Here is a 12,921-nt window from a genome sequence, read left to right as displayed (position 1 = left end):
CACTCCTCAACACCACTGGACAGGGCTTAGTGCGACGTGCAGAATCCGGCTTATTCATTTCCCGACCTCCAATCGACTTCACACTACATCATCTACACTCAACTCCAAGCAACGCGTCTACAATCCACCATGGCGGACGATGATATCGATGCCCAGCTCGCAGGTCTGGGTAAGGAGCTTGACAAGGACGCTGAGATAGACCGTAAGTTGAGATCTATGCTCATTTCTTGATATGTAGCGACTTAGACTAACAAATCCAGGCATCCGCAGCGTCTTCAGTCTCGACGCCTACGCCGTCCTCGGCCTGCAACCCGGTGTCCCCGAATCCGACATCAAGAAAGTCTACCGCGCCAAGTCCCTCCTCATCCATCCCGACAAGACCAAGAACGAGCTCGCCCCCGATGCCTTCGACCGCCTCAAGAAAGCCCAGACCGTCCTCCTCGACGAGAAGCTGCGCGCCGAGCTAGACGAGAACATTGCCGATGCGCGCATGCTGCTCATGCGAGAGAAGAAGCTCACAGCCGACGACGAGGAGACGCGTGGCGAGGAGTTTGCGAAGGAGTGGAGACAGAAGGTCATCTGGGTCATTCGAGACAACGAGATGAGGAAGCAGAGGCAACAGAAGGCTGCCATGAGAGAAGAGGGACGTGCACAGAGGAAGGAAGACGAGGAGATCAAGGAGCGCAAGCGGAAGAGGGAGCAAGATGAAGCTTGGGAGAAGACCAGGGACACGCGCATCAACAGCTGGAGGGAGTTTGCACAGGGAAAGAAACCAGAGGCCGCGGATGGTACAAAGAAGAAGAAGAAGAAGGTCAAGGCTCTGGGATGAGCACCTCCAGTGTCTCCTCTGTATCCCGCATACAAGATTCGCTGTCCCAGAGGCGGTAGCCATCACAGATGCCCGGGATCTAGCGCTCTGTCGCCTGCGCCCGGTTATCTCAAAGGTCAGCAGCCGGCACCCTTGATCCATACTTTCATAACCAAGATACCCATTTGTTCTTACCACTGCATACACAATAAACACCTTGCACTATTCACCTCAGTCTCTGCACGTCATATTGAATGAGTCTCGCCCCCAAAATCCTCATCTCGGCTGTCACCCTATCTCGCGTTCCGCCTCGCCTGGTAGGTTGGAATGCGCGAACAGCGTGTTCGTCGCCAGCATTAAGGTTTCGCCAAACTACAGTAGCTGTTTCACATATCGAGGCTTATAGCACTACAAGCGCCACGGGCCGTAGATCTACATGCTCTGGACAACCTCATTTCACATTGCACTCTGATCGGGTACTTTGGACAGGGGAGAATGGGTGAAGGAAGGACTCAAAGATCCTTCATATTCTCTCATGCCTATTCCAAAACTGTATGATACAACCAAGAACCTCATAATACCCAGCAAATTCTGCGCTATCTATCTCCAAGTGTCCATCCAATCCTCTGCAACATTCGAGAAACCAAATGCGGGTATATCCTCCACCTGGCCTAGCAGCCAATACTTTCCCAACCGAAAAAACCCCCACTCCCCCCATAACTATAACTATCTTTAGAGCTTGTAGCCAAACTGCTTTCGCTCGTAAATGCGTGGTATGTACAGGTTCACATATATACTTCCGGACTTGTATCCGGGCCTCTCTTGTCGAAAGAGAGCGTGGTACCTCGGCGGTGAATGGTGATGAGGTGGACCAAGAATAGAACTGTAGTTTGAACCATACGTGACTGTTGTTGTCCTTGTAATCTCCCGTGGTGTTTGTCGTCGGTTCAGACATCCGACAGGTGGGTGGTATAGATATAGTGGTGTTCTGGCGGCTGAGACGTTGTTCTGTCTTCCGCTCCTTCTGGTCTTTCACGCGAATCCATGTCTTGCCCAAGGACCCAAATTGGCCCCCCACTCGCTACTCCGCTGCCCACCAGGAAACGACAAGTACTCCCGCTCACACCCAGGACCTCCAATTCGTGCGTAAACGCGTTTACTATACAAATGAGGCGGGAAAGCGACTCAGAACCCAGTCCCGGGTTGACGATGAAACACCAACGCGAGGGCACGGATCAACAGTGGTACAAGACGCGAACGCACCGTACGACGAGTACTTGGATAAGAACCGCAAAGACCCGCCCACAAAAGCAACGCATACGAAGAGAGAAGACAACAACACGCACAACAACGCTGTCAAGACCAAACCAGGTTTCCAAGCCACCCATCGCCGTAGCGACGAGGGATATGCGACGTATAACCAGAACAGAAGCAGAAGCCAACCAAGGCCAAACGGTAACGTACGCACGTCAAGCAATGCTAATCGCGACGAAGACAAGAGCAGTGATATCGATAGAAAGAGCAGGACCATGAGCGCGCTGTCATATGCAAGAGATGACGAATGGGCAAAATCCCAAAATATGGCTTGTTACGACAAAACATCGCAGAAGAAAAACAACACGAGTGGGTAACCAACGCCCCGAAATGCAAGGACAGCAAACAACGACTACCGCAAGCAGATGCAACTCAAGAAGCGACAAGTAAGATATCGTGAGGAAAGAATTGTCGTATGAGATCAGATCCATGTCGTCGTCCCGTCCGTGTGCAACATGCGCCATTCCCGCCTCCGCTTCGCAGAGCGCCGAGTTTCAGTTTCAAGTCAGACAAGGGAACCCGACTGTCGGTACCCTCCGCACTTCTACCGCCAGCCACGAGCCACGGCCAGCCTGTTGGAAACACGCATGATCCCTTCTTTTCGCGCGAACCGCAATGACCCCGCTGCACGCACCAATTCCAATCTTCCTCACACCGGCCGACGCGTCTCAGGAACGGGAACGCATTGCAACGTCAATCAATCGACCTCCTCCTGGCTTTGACGACTTGACTTGTCTGGTCTAGTCGAGCACCTCATGTATATTCAACCGCCGCCGCTTGCCCATGTCAGGCGACTCGGGCCTCCGCTGCTCGGCGCTACTGGACGGTGAGTCGTGCGTTCGCACACGCTCGCGTTCCGCAGCGCTTGTTTCGACGTGGAGCGGAGAACCAAGCGGCGCGGGCCCTGTTCGAATGGGCGGCAGGTGGAGGCCTTCGAGACGGGGAGGCCGGTTGAGCTCGCGGAGAGGTTCGGATGTTGCGGCAGGGGGGCGCGCTGGTTGTGCGTATGGCGAAGGGTATGCGCTGCTGGTGGGCTGCGGCGGGACTTGGTAGGTCGGGAAGTAGCCCGATTCTGGGCCTGCGGTGGGAGAGTAGCCGTACGAAGGGCTGCTCTTGTAAGAGCTTGGACTGAATGTGGGGAGGGACGTGCGGATGGAGGAGATGTTGATGAAGGGCGAGTTTGGTCCAGAGCTTGTTGTCGAAGTTCGACGCTCTTGATGCGGCGTGAATTGCGAGACTGCTGTCGGTGCGGACATGGCCTGAGAGGTATGTCGCGATGTTGAGGGCGCTAACTGCTGCGTTAACAGAGTCGGTCTCGCGTGTCTTGGTGGTGAGCACACGACGAGCGTCACAAAGTACAGAGACGTCCTGGCAAGCCGGATTTGGACCGACAGCGACTGGTACTGTCCACTAGCCGGCAGACGAAAGCTGAGGTACATGGGCCGATTCGTGTACCCCTGGGTGACATGGTCAATGTCTTGATCCTGGACCGACTCCATCACCGCGCGCATGGGATCTTGTCCGACCGGGGTGATGGGCGCCATGTACGTCGGCTCACGTTCGTCGCGCTCATCGCGCAAATCGTTTCGCAGCTTCTGCATGCTCTCATTCTGTCGCGCTTCCAGAAGCTCGCCAAGATGCTTGCCCCTGATGTCTCCGAGGAACGATACGAGGTCCGCGAAAGCCTGGTTTGCTTTTTGTATCACCAGGTCCAAATTTAGGTAAACGACAGGCAGCTTTTGGTACGCTAAATTCGGTCCCACACCGTAGGGAAGTGCCTGCACTCCGCTGTAGTCACCCACGCTGTTGGGCGTGTCCCGGGGCGCAGACGCAGCGGAATGGAGCTCCTTCTGATGCGCAGTACTCTCCAGACTTCGTTGAGGTTCGAAGGGTCGATATTGCTGAGATACTGGGTAAGGCGCTTGATGAGCGTGAGGTTCGGAGGTAGGTGGCGCTCCTATGAGCTGGCTAGGTGGTCTTCCGTCGTCTGATCTAGTGAACTCTCTGTCGTCTCTCAATCGTGGCCTTCCTCTCTTTTTGTGCTGCACATCTTTGCATGTGTCCTGTTTGATGCGTTAGATCACTCGCCAGAGTTTGACTTCGCGCCGCAAAGACTAACCTGCTTTCCAGAAGCGACGCAACGGCCACATGGGCGTTGGACGTCGCAGCTGAGATGTGCCTTCTTGCAGTTAACACAAGCTGACGCAACGTGCGCTTTTGTGCGTCTGGCTGGCTTCGTCGGTCTTGACGGTGGTGGTGCGATCATCGCGCCCTGCTGCACCATCGGGCCTCCGTGCTGGACTCCAGCATAGGGGGGCAGGCCGGTGTTTTGATAGCCATACCCGTAGTTATGCGGGATGGCATGAGGGTAAGATTGGTGCTCGTGAGCACGTCCGGGTTGGTAGTGGAGTGCTTGACCCCTGTGCTGGGGCTCTCCAGGGTAAAGTGGCCGCTGTAAGGGAAGAGCATGCGCTCCCGACGTAGACCGCGGATCGTACAGCGATGGCAGAGTCGGCGGTTGAGTCAGGCTGTCCTGTCTCTGAGATGATCCCGGCGGAGGGTAAGAGAGGCGCGCAGATTCAAGCTGTGCTGTTCGACGAGACGGGGAATGAGATTCTGACATGGGCGGAGACGGGTAGCCCTGGTGCTCAGACCTGTTAGGACTGAACTTCGACCGGAACTTGGCAAGGCCGTCTTCAGGTTCTGAAGGCCGCCCGAATGGCGTGGTAAGGAGTGAGGTCGGACCAGGTAGCACCAGGCTCTGCATAGTTTGACCACCGCGCGCTCAAACGCCGCGTAAGCAGCAAGAGCACAATGATTAGAGGTAACGCTGGAGCGAACAAGTGGGCTGTCTCGCACGATGCCCTTGGATATGCGAAGTAAGAGTGCACGGCAGGGAGATGTTGGTGTGGCAGTATGATGAGGCCTGCATGGCGTCCCAGGTAAGCTAGTGCACAAGCGAGGAGAAGATCAAGACAATGACCAGAGGCAGGGCATTCCCTTATGGTTGGACAGTCGCCGAATTGATAAATGCTCATGTCCAAACAAGATTCAATACAGGGTGGCGGCATTGTGGGCCATGAAGAGTTTGAAGGAAGACACGGGCTGAGAGGCAAAAGAGAGTACATGGAAATACCTTTTGATAGTGGGCGAATGGGGTCGACAACAGCGATGTGTCTGGTTAACTCGGCGTCAGAATGGAGACGGTGTCGGACCTGTGTCGGCCTTGTGTCGACGGCAGCGGCAGGCAATGGGGCGGCGAGAAAGAGAAGCGGCGAGGTGGTGGTGTTGTATGGGGTGGGACCAATGAGGGAGTGGGATGGCGACTCGTCGTGGACCAGAACAGAAGTCGACTCGGCGGACATTCCCCAGTAATAACCACAATCGGTTATGGAGATTCTACTCACAGATCTTTGCTACATCCCTGTCAAGTCGTGCAGGCGGGCCATCCAGGAGAAGGGGGCCACGATGAGTTCCGGGCAACGGGAGCAGGGAAGGGTGCGTCTCGGGGACTGCTACATGCTTCCCTCGTTCGGCTGATGGTTCTTCGACATTTCTGCTAGGCCGGTTTCCCAGTCGGTCGATGCACCCGCGGAATCACATATGCACGGCCGCCAGCTGTCTGCGTGCATGGGCGGTGCGGGTTGGGGAGCCTTGTCAGAGGCCGCTCAACCCCCTGTCTTCCGCACCGTCCTCGAACCGGGGTGTGCTAACGAGATATGGTCGCGCTTCTGCGCGCTATGCACCATTGTTTTGCAGCCGCCCAGGCAAACTTTCAATTGAAGCATAGCATAAGTCGGCGCCCTTAATCCTCGGCGTGCGCTTATGTGCGACCCAGTAATTGCCTTTTTGGCTGCGTCCGGCAGCCACGGCGCCCACGAGAGGAGAATTGACGGCCAGCTAGAGGCCCTACAGCAAGGCAGTTATATTCACCCACGCGAGCCCTGCCACCGGCCGCCGCGAGGTGAGCAGGCCGACAGGTGTGGCTCCCACTGACAGGCCCGCGGTTGTGGTGCACTATCAAGACGCTTGTCACTGTCAGTCGCGCTTCCGGACCCTTCAGACCAACCACTTGCATTGATCGCCTCGCAGGCCTTTTCGCACCGACCGACGGTCGCAGCGGAACATCTCGCCTCGTAGCGGCTGCGCTGCATGGACTGCCGGGGAAAGCTTGCTCAGGGTCTTGCTGTCGCGAGCTGCAAAAGCACCACTGCGCGCTGATGACGCACTCCGCTGGCGCAAACTCTATCGCGACTAACAAAAAATTGGACACACATCCGATGCCACGATCGACACTCGGATATGGCTGACAGGGCCGCGCCTGTGTGTGGAGTTTCCCGTCGATGCATTGGAAGCAGTCGCTCTTTTCCCGAAAAGCAACTCGTCATAATCCCCTTGAACAATCGACGCTGTGGGGTGTCCTGCTTCGTCATGCGACACGCTACGTCTAGTGGCATGGCGCTGGCGCTGTAAGCTTGTATGGCGCGGGTGATGGATCTGGCAGATGCAATGTGCTCTGGTTCAGAACGTGCAAGCGACGGTAAGCTGCATCCGTGGCACCTGGTCCCCGTAGTAGCTGCTGGATAGTCTTCTGTACAGTCTCTGGAGCATGTCAAGGTCGGGATGTGGCGCACACGCTTGGTACCTTCTTCTGCATGCCCAGCGCCGTGTGCAGGACAGGTCAAACAGCGGACTCGGTGCATTTGAGACGATCCCCTCGACCTGCAGAACGTGGCCGGGCGGTCCAGTGTTCCAGCCGCCCGAGGTGGTGTGCCTCGCCGTGGCGTCGAGTGCTGGGAGCAAAGCGTACACATAGTGCCCATGGTCAGACTAAGCCAGTGGTATATCATGCATCCGTTATAGGCGTGGGCCGTGTCGCATTGGGATAGCACACGCAAAATACTCCGGTGGGTATATCGATCGCACGCTGGCGCTGTTGACGATCTGCCCGTAAACTGCCCGAGCGACGACGGCATGACCACCGATATTGCTCGTCTTATTGGAGTGTGCGCAGCATTGACGATGCGGGGCCGAAACTCACAAAGTAATCGCAGCCAGCCAAGCATGTCATGACAAGTCGACGATGCTGGCAAGATGAGGCCTTCCATGCTGCTGCCGCCAGGTGTGTGAGCAACGGCACCAGCGTTAGTGTTCCGACTGCCCCATGACGGCTACCCAACCGCTCTTTCGCATGTAGAAGGTGGAACGGCGACTGCGGCAGGGCAAACTTGTGATGCTGCACCACGGACGAAGGCCATATTTACCGGTGATGCTTGACCCCAACGCGGAATAGCGGTAAGCTGAGCCGACTGCCGTGGAGATCGATGCCGCGTCTAGGGCAGAGGTGGGTGTGTATACCTCTGCACTAGCTGGGAATAGCGCATCCTGCCACCAGCATTGTATACTCGTCCTCCCTAACCCTCATCATCTCAATTTGTAATTGTCTAATGACTTCAATACTTGCGATCTGCAGCCACAAGGCATTGCACATGTCCCGTCACAAGGGAAGTGCAGGGACGCAACGTGCTCGCCAGTAAACCTTGTCCGCACATGTTCACTCTGCTCTCTGCGGCCTGAACCGAGATCACGATGCAGGGGGCATGACTCGAGGCCGGGTCCTGCATGAGCGTTTCTTCTTCCTCCGTCGGGGCAGGTCATCCGGATCGTACAATGACTAGCCACTACGGCCGAGCAAAAGAGAAATTTCCATCCTGTACAAAAGTGTCGGATCCGCCCAGCTTTTCGAGTGGGTCGTGATTGGCCCCCGGCGCGGAAAATATAAATCCAACCGACAAGGCAACGCGAGAAGCCCAGGACTAGACCTTGCATTTAGCCTCGTCGAGGATTGCTGAGGTCCAAAAATAATCACAGATAGCGGATATTTCGACGTTAACAGCAGGTCTTATATCGCCTGCAGATTGCTCTCATCTCTCTTTACGGTTCCCCGAGGCTACGGCATGCGCATAACGGCCTGTCCAGGGTCTCGGGATTACTGTCCTTTCCCGGCGGGCCCTGCCGTTTCGTTGATTCAGGTGCAGGTCTCTGTTGAGCTCCGTTTGATGCCAACCCTGATGCGATCATCTGCAAACTGATGGAGCCGTGTCATGGTGCTACAATGCCAGCATCTCGAGTTTGCATCGCAGTGTCTAGAGCTGATAAGCCACGAGTCAGCCGCTTGGCCAGGACCCGAATATCACGACAGGCCTGCGGGCGGGATCTACGAACCGGTGCTCAGGACACGTTGTGCCAAAAGTAGTCGGCTACCAGGGACCCTCGCTGGCCTCTCCGTTTCCCCTGTGGTCCTTGCATGCTTGCCCGTCGCTGGTCCCATTGTCGATTTGCGACTGGGTGCGGGCCGGGCAGCTCCCTGGCTGGTCTCAGTGCCCAACAGGTGTCCAACTAAGACGTGTTATCGCCGATATGCTCCTCGGAGCCTCTCTGACACATGCATTCTTCGATGCGGCTCACGCCTGGCTTCAAGGCACCCTGCAGCATCTCGTGACACAAGGCAAGCGAGCCCTGCAGGATTATTCGCTCACCCCTCGACGACCTTGGGTAGTCTCATCAGGCCCGCAACGGAGCGAGAAATTTCCGTCCGGTAAAGTGCTCTATCAATACCCAAGAGCCGTTTACCGAGATACGAAATGTGACTACGCCTACATCTACCCGACTGGCGATAGCCTAGACTGCGCCTCTCCGACGACAGCCACGCCGCAGCCGTTGGTGCGCAAATGGCTCGTTCAGGCGGATGATTTTCATCGAAACCCACAAAGAGTTTCGCAGCGAGATTGGCCCTTCCGATTTGGGCTCTTGCGAATATCAAAAAGCCGTTGACGTGAAACAAAGTTTCTTATGCTGTGCCCTGCGCACCGCGGTACGGAGACCGAGCCCACGGGTGCAGTAGCAGAGAGGGCTGCCCTCAACACGCCACGCATCCCACCATCGCATGGCAAAACGCGCTCCTGTGCGACCATGCAGAAAAAAAAACACACAGTGGCGGCTTCTCGAAGGCTGCGTGCAGAAGGATTATTGAAGTCTGGCGGCGTTGGCACTAAACAGGGGCTGGTGTGCACCCTTACAGTGCACTCGTCCCGGCTCGCAGAAATCTCCTCGAGGAATGACGTGCCTGCCCACAATATGCCATGGGTACCCGAAGAGGCCCCTATCCCTGCTTCGGACCTTAATCACAATGGCGTGAGATTGGGAGGCGCTTCACCCAATACGCGGACTTATACGCGGTCGCCTGTCAGTGTCAACACTACCCGACGTCAATAGACGCCGGCAACTCTATCCTAGTCGACAACGTGTGCATAGTTTGGACTACAGCGTGACTTGCAGCTTGTCAGTCCCAATCCGACCACACTGGTGGCAGCTACCGCGCCAGCAAATAAACCTTGGAGCAAACCGATACATGCTCGATACAAAAAGGGACTGCGTCGCACCGAAAGAAATCGTGTCTAAACTTTTCAATCTCGTCGACCACGACGATGCGCACAAAAAGCCACTATCGAGTCAATACGCGCGCTGTCCGAGGATGGCAGGATGTTCGCCCACTGCCATGTCGCAGGGCCCCGATAAACTTTCGCCAATCCGCACCTCTGTGGCACAGCAAAGCAATGCCAACATGGAGCGTTACACAGAACCGACGGGGACGCGGGCTCTGGAGAAGCAAATATGGCCTGACCATGCGGGTCATAACGGCCTTTCTTCGCACAAATATCGAGATCTGGCCAATTGCTAAAAATCTAACGCTTTTTCTTTTAGTCGCCACATCGTACAGCTGTCAAATCGGATTGTTTTCACCTCGGTCCGCGCACAATAATCGAGGGCCCACGGGTATTAGTTCGCTGACACGTGCCTGAAGAAAATCTTATAGCCGATTCATGTCGTTGGGCATAGGGCCCGGGTATTGATTCAATGCATTTGTTGAACTCAAAACTTCCGCTTCTTGGAGGGACGAGCATTCTTTGCTCGGCGATTTTCCTGCACCTTGCGGTTCTTGCGCACAGCGTCCACATCTCTGAGTTCGCTCTTGGCGCCTCCATCCTTCCATGCACCGATGCGCTTCTCCTTCGCTTCAGCCACCCTCTTCTTCTGGACGTGATAATCATCGCGGTACCGATCAGCCTGCTTCGGAGCCTTCTCGGCCTTGTGCTTGTAGCGCGGGGCGTTATTGAAGGATCCAGCAGACCGGTTGGGGGCTTCAATTTCGCCCACTCGAGGCATCTTGACCTTGTTCGCCTTGCGCCAGTCGTCGAAGCGACCGCTGCGGAAACTGGCTGCAATCTTTTGCCCACTTTCTCCTCGAATCATCTTGGCTCCCTTGGAGCCATCCTCGTCGTTGGTGCGGTTTACGTACTTCTTCGACTTTTTGTCCCAACGCATCTTCGACTTGGCCGCATCTGCGAAGCCCTGAATCTCATCGTTCACAAGTGACATTTCTGCTGCCCTTGCTGCTGACACGAAGTTGGTGTTGCCGGCATCTCCTCCGCTCACTCCATAGGCCTTCTCCTCTGCCATGTTCTCCTTGGGAGTATATGACATGAAGAAGTCATCATTCTTCCAGCTGTCCTGTTTTGACTTCTTGGAGGATGGTTGCGAGACAGACACCTCGAGCCCATCAGAGTCTGAGTCGTATACGCCATCAGCGACTTCAACCTCGTCTTCTTCATCCTCTGATGCTTCTTCACCGTTTGACTGTCTTGCAGGTGCTTGAAGTGGGTCCATATCGTCCGCGGCTCGTTTGTTGGCTGCTTGCTTGGCTTTTTGTCGTCCGACTTGTTCACGCCTCTTGCGCATAATTTCGGCTGTGTCACTCTGGGTACCTCGTTTGCCGATCTCGAATACGGTCTCCGCGGGCCTGAATGATTGAATTCGTGCAAGCATATCCTCCTTCGCTTTCTGAGCACTATGCGCGTCATCGCTGAAGAGCATATGCGTCTCTGCAAAGTTGGGAGATGCAACCAACTCCTTAGCTCGTCCCACACTTTGTGCACTTGCCTGGTTGCGTGTTCGTTGATATTGGCGCTCACCCTTTTCGGCTACGCTTAAGAGAAGCGCTAGGTCTTCGTCATCGGCGAGCTGTTTGTTCACAATCTCGACAGACGATTCCAGTTGCCATGGTGCCAAGCTACCGACGACAAAGTCTTCTGCATAGTTTGGCTCTTCGTGTGACCTCCCGACTAGGAGTCGTTTACCGAGGAAAAGCTGTAGATCTATGAGGTAGGGTAGGTCGACATGTCTGCACAGACTGTACGCCCATCCTTTCCTTCCAGCTCGAGCGGTTCGTCCGACTCTGTGTACGAAGATCTTGGGCTGCGAAGGAAAGTCGTAGTTGATGACGTGGTTGATATGGGGCATATCCACACCACGAGCAGCCACATCGGTGACAACGAGAATGCGAGTCAAGCCAGTGCGGAAGTCCTGGATCTGCTCCTTGCGCGCTGTTTGGTCAAGGTTGCCGTACACTTGTGAAGTTAGCGAGAGCATCACATAAGAACATACGATTACGTACCGTAAGACACGGCGTATCCCGCATTGCGAAGAAGGTTCGCGAGATACTCCACTCTGTGCTTTGTTGCAGCGAAGATGATGGTGGACTCAGCGATCGGGACGTCCTTGACAAATCCGTCGCTGCGCTTCCGCTTCTTGCTGTTGGCAGCTTTCTCTGCATCTGCCTTGGCCTTCTTTGATGCGTCGGTCTCGCCTACCGGCACCTTGATGACATTGTCAAGGAGGTGAAGCAGCGCGCCATCACGGTCACCCGACTTGATTGTGAAGTAGGCACTTTTGAGATCTGGAGAGATCTTGCTCTCAGCATCGAGACGGATGAGCTTTGGCTCTTGTAGACCTGCTCTCGCGAACTCTACGAGGGATTTGGGGAGTGTCGCACTGAACAGCAGTGTTTGTCTCGAAGTGGGTAGGGCATGCAGAATCTCAGCTAGTTGCGCCGCGAAACCCATCTCGAAAAGGCGATCGGCTTCGTCGAACACGATGTACTTTACGGAGGACAGATCGAGGCCCATCTCGACCTTTAGATGCAGGAAGCGACCAGGGGTAGCGATGATGATGTCGGGGTTGGTGGTCATGGAGCTGAATTCTGCGAACATGTTAGTCTCGTTTTTCTTAGCATTAACCTGCCCGTATACACGTACGCTCTTCAAGACTGTCACCTCCAACGAGCAGAATAGTCCTCAAATCTGTGCCGCGACCCAGCTCCTTCACGACCTTCAACGTCTGCAGTGCCAGTTCTCGGGAGGGCGACATGATGATTCCTCGAGCGCCTACTTTGGCAGAATGCGCCTTGAGTTTCTGGATCATGGGGATGACAAACGCGGCCGTCTTTCCGGAACCCGTCCTGGCCATACCCACGACATCTTGCCCATCGAGCATGAGCGGAACGGCCTTGCGCTGGATCGGAGTTGGAATCTTGAATCCCTTCTGCGTGATGGCCTTGAGAAGCGCCGCGTTCAGCCCCATGGCCTGGAAACCTCCACCTTTCTTAATTGACTTTCCGACATTCGAGGCTTTGCGATTCGAGGCAGCCTGTTTCGCGGCGATAAAGGCTTCGTCGTCGGATCCGTCATCGTGCCCGACGTCCAGATCTACGCCCAGATCTGCGTTCAAATCCGCCTCTTGCTGAACATCATCACCGCCAGCGAGGGCATCGAATATGTCGAACTCGGTCTCGGAGAGCGCCGGCGAGCTCGCGCGGGGAGCCATGACTGATAGATGGTTGGTAGGGTTCGGAGGCGACGTGATGCACTTTGCCTACCTGACGTCTGAAGGTCGCGCCTCCA

The 12,921-nt window shown here is 55.5% G+C and overlaps 3 protein-coding genes across 3 annotated transcripts; 1 reads left to right on the top strand and 2 right to left on the bottom strand.

Annotated features, from left to right (window-relative positions):
• Window positions 1-129: 129 nt before the first annotated feature.
• J4E90_006026 (uncharacterized protein) lies at window positions 130-829 on the top strand (the record flags this gene model as incomplete). Its single annotated transcript, XM_051435576.1, has 2 exons — window positions 130-202; window positions 261-829. 2 exons carry the CDS (start codon window positions 130-132, stop codon window positions 827-829), a joined length of 642 nt encoding a protein of 213 aa, XP_051290434.1.
• Window positions 830-2,862: 2,033 nt separating this feature from the next.
• On the bottom strand, window positions 2,863-4,406 carry J4E90_006025 (uncharacterized protein; the record flags this gene model as incomplete). Its single annotated transcript, XM_051435575.1, has 2 exons — window positions 2,863-4,185; window positions 4,242-4,406. The coding sequence occupies 2 exons, from the start codon at window positions 4,404-4,406 to the stop codon at window positions 2,863-2,865; spliced, it is 1,488 nt and encodes a 495-aa protein (XP_051290433.1).
• Window positions 4,407-10,054: 5,648 nt separating this feature from the next.
• On the bottom strand, window positions 10,055-12,844 carry DBP10 (ATP-dependent RNA helicase dbp10; the record flags this gene model as incomplete). Its single annotated transcript, XM_051435574.1, has 3 exons — window positions 10,055-11,589; window positions 11,637-12,221; window positions 12,277-12,844. 3 exons carry the CDS (start codon window positions 12,842-12,844, stop codon window positions 10,055-10,057), a joined length of 2,688 nt encoding a protein of 895 aa, XP_051290432.1.
• Between the last annotated feature and the right edge of the window lie 77 nt (window positions 12,845-12,921).

This window comes from Alternaria incomplexa (genome assembly GCF_024043165.1).
Source record: "Alternaria incomplexa strain BMP 0042 chromosome Unknown scaffold_8, whole genome shotgun sequence".
Lineage (NCBI taxonomy): Eukaryota > Fungi > Ascomycota > Dothideomycetes > Pleosporales > Pleosporaceae > Alternaria > Alternaria incomplexa.
This window is presented reverse-complemented; position numbering and strand designations above follow the sequence as displayed.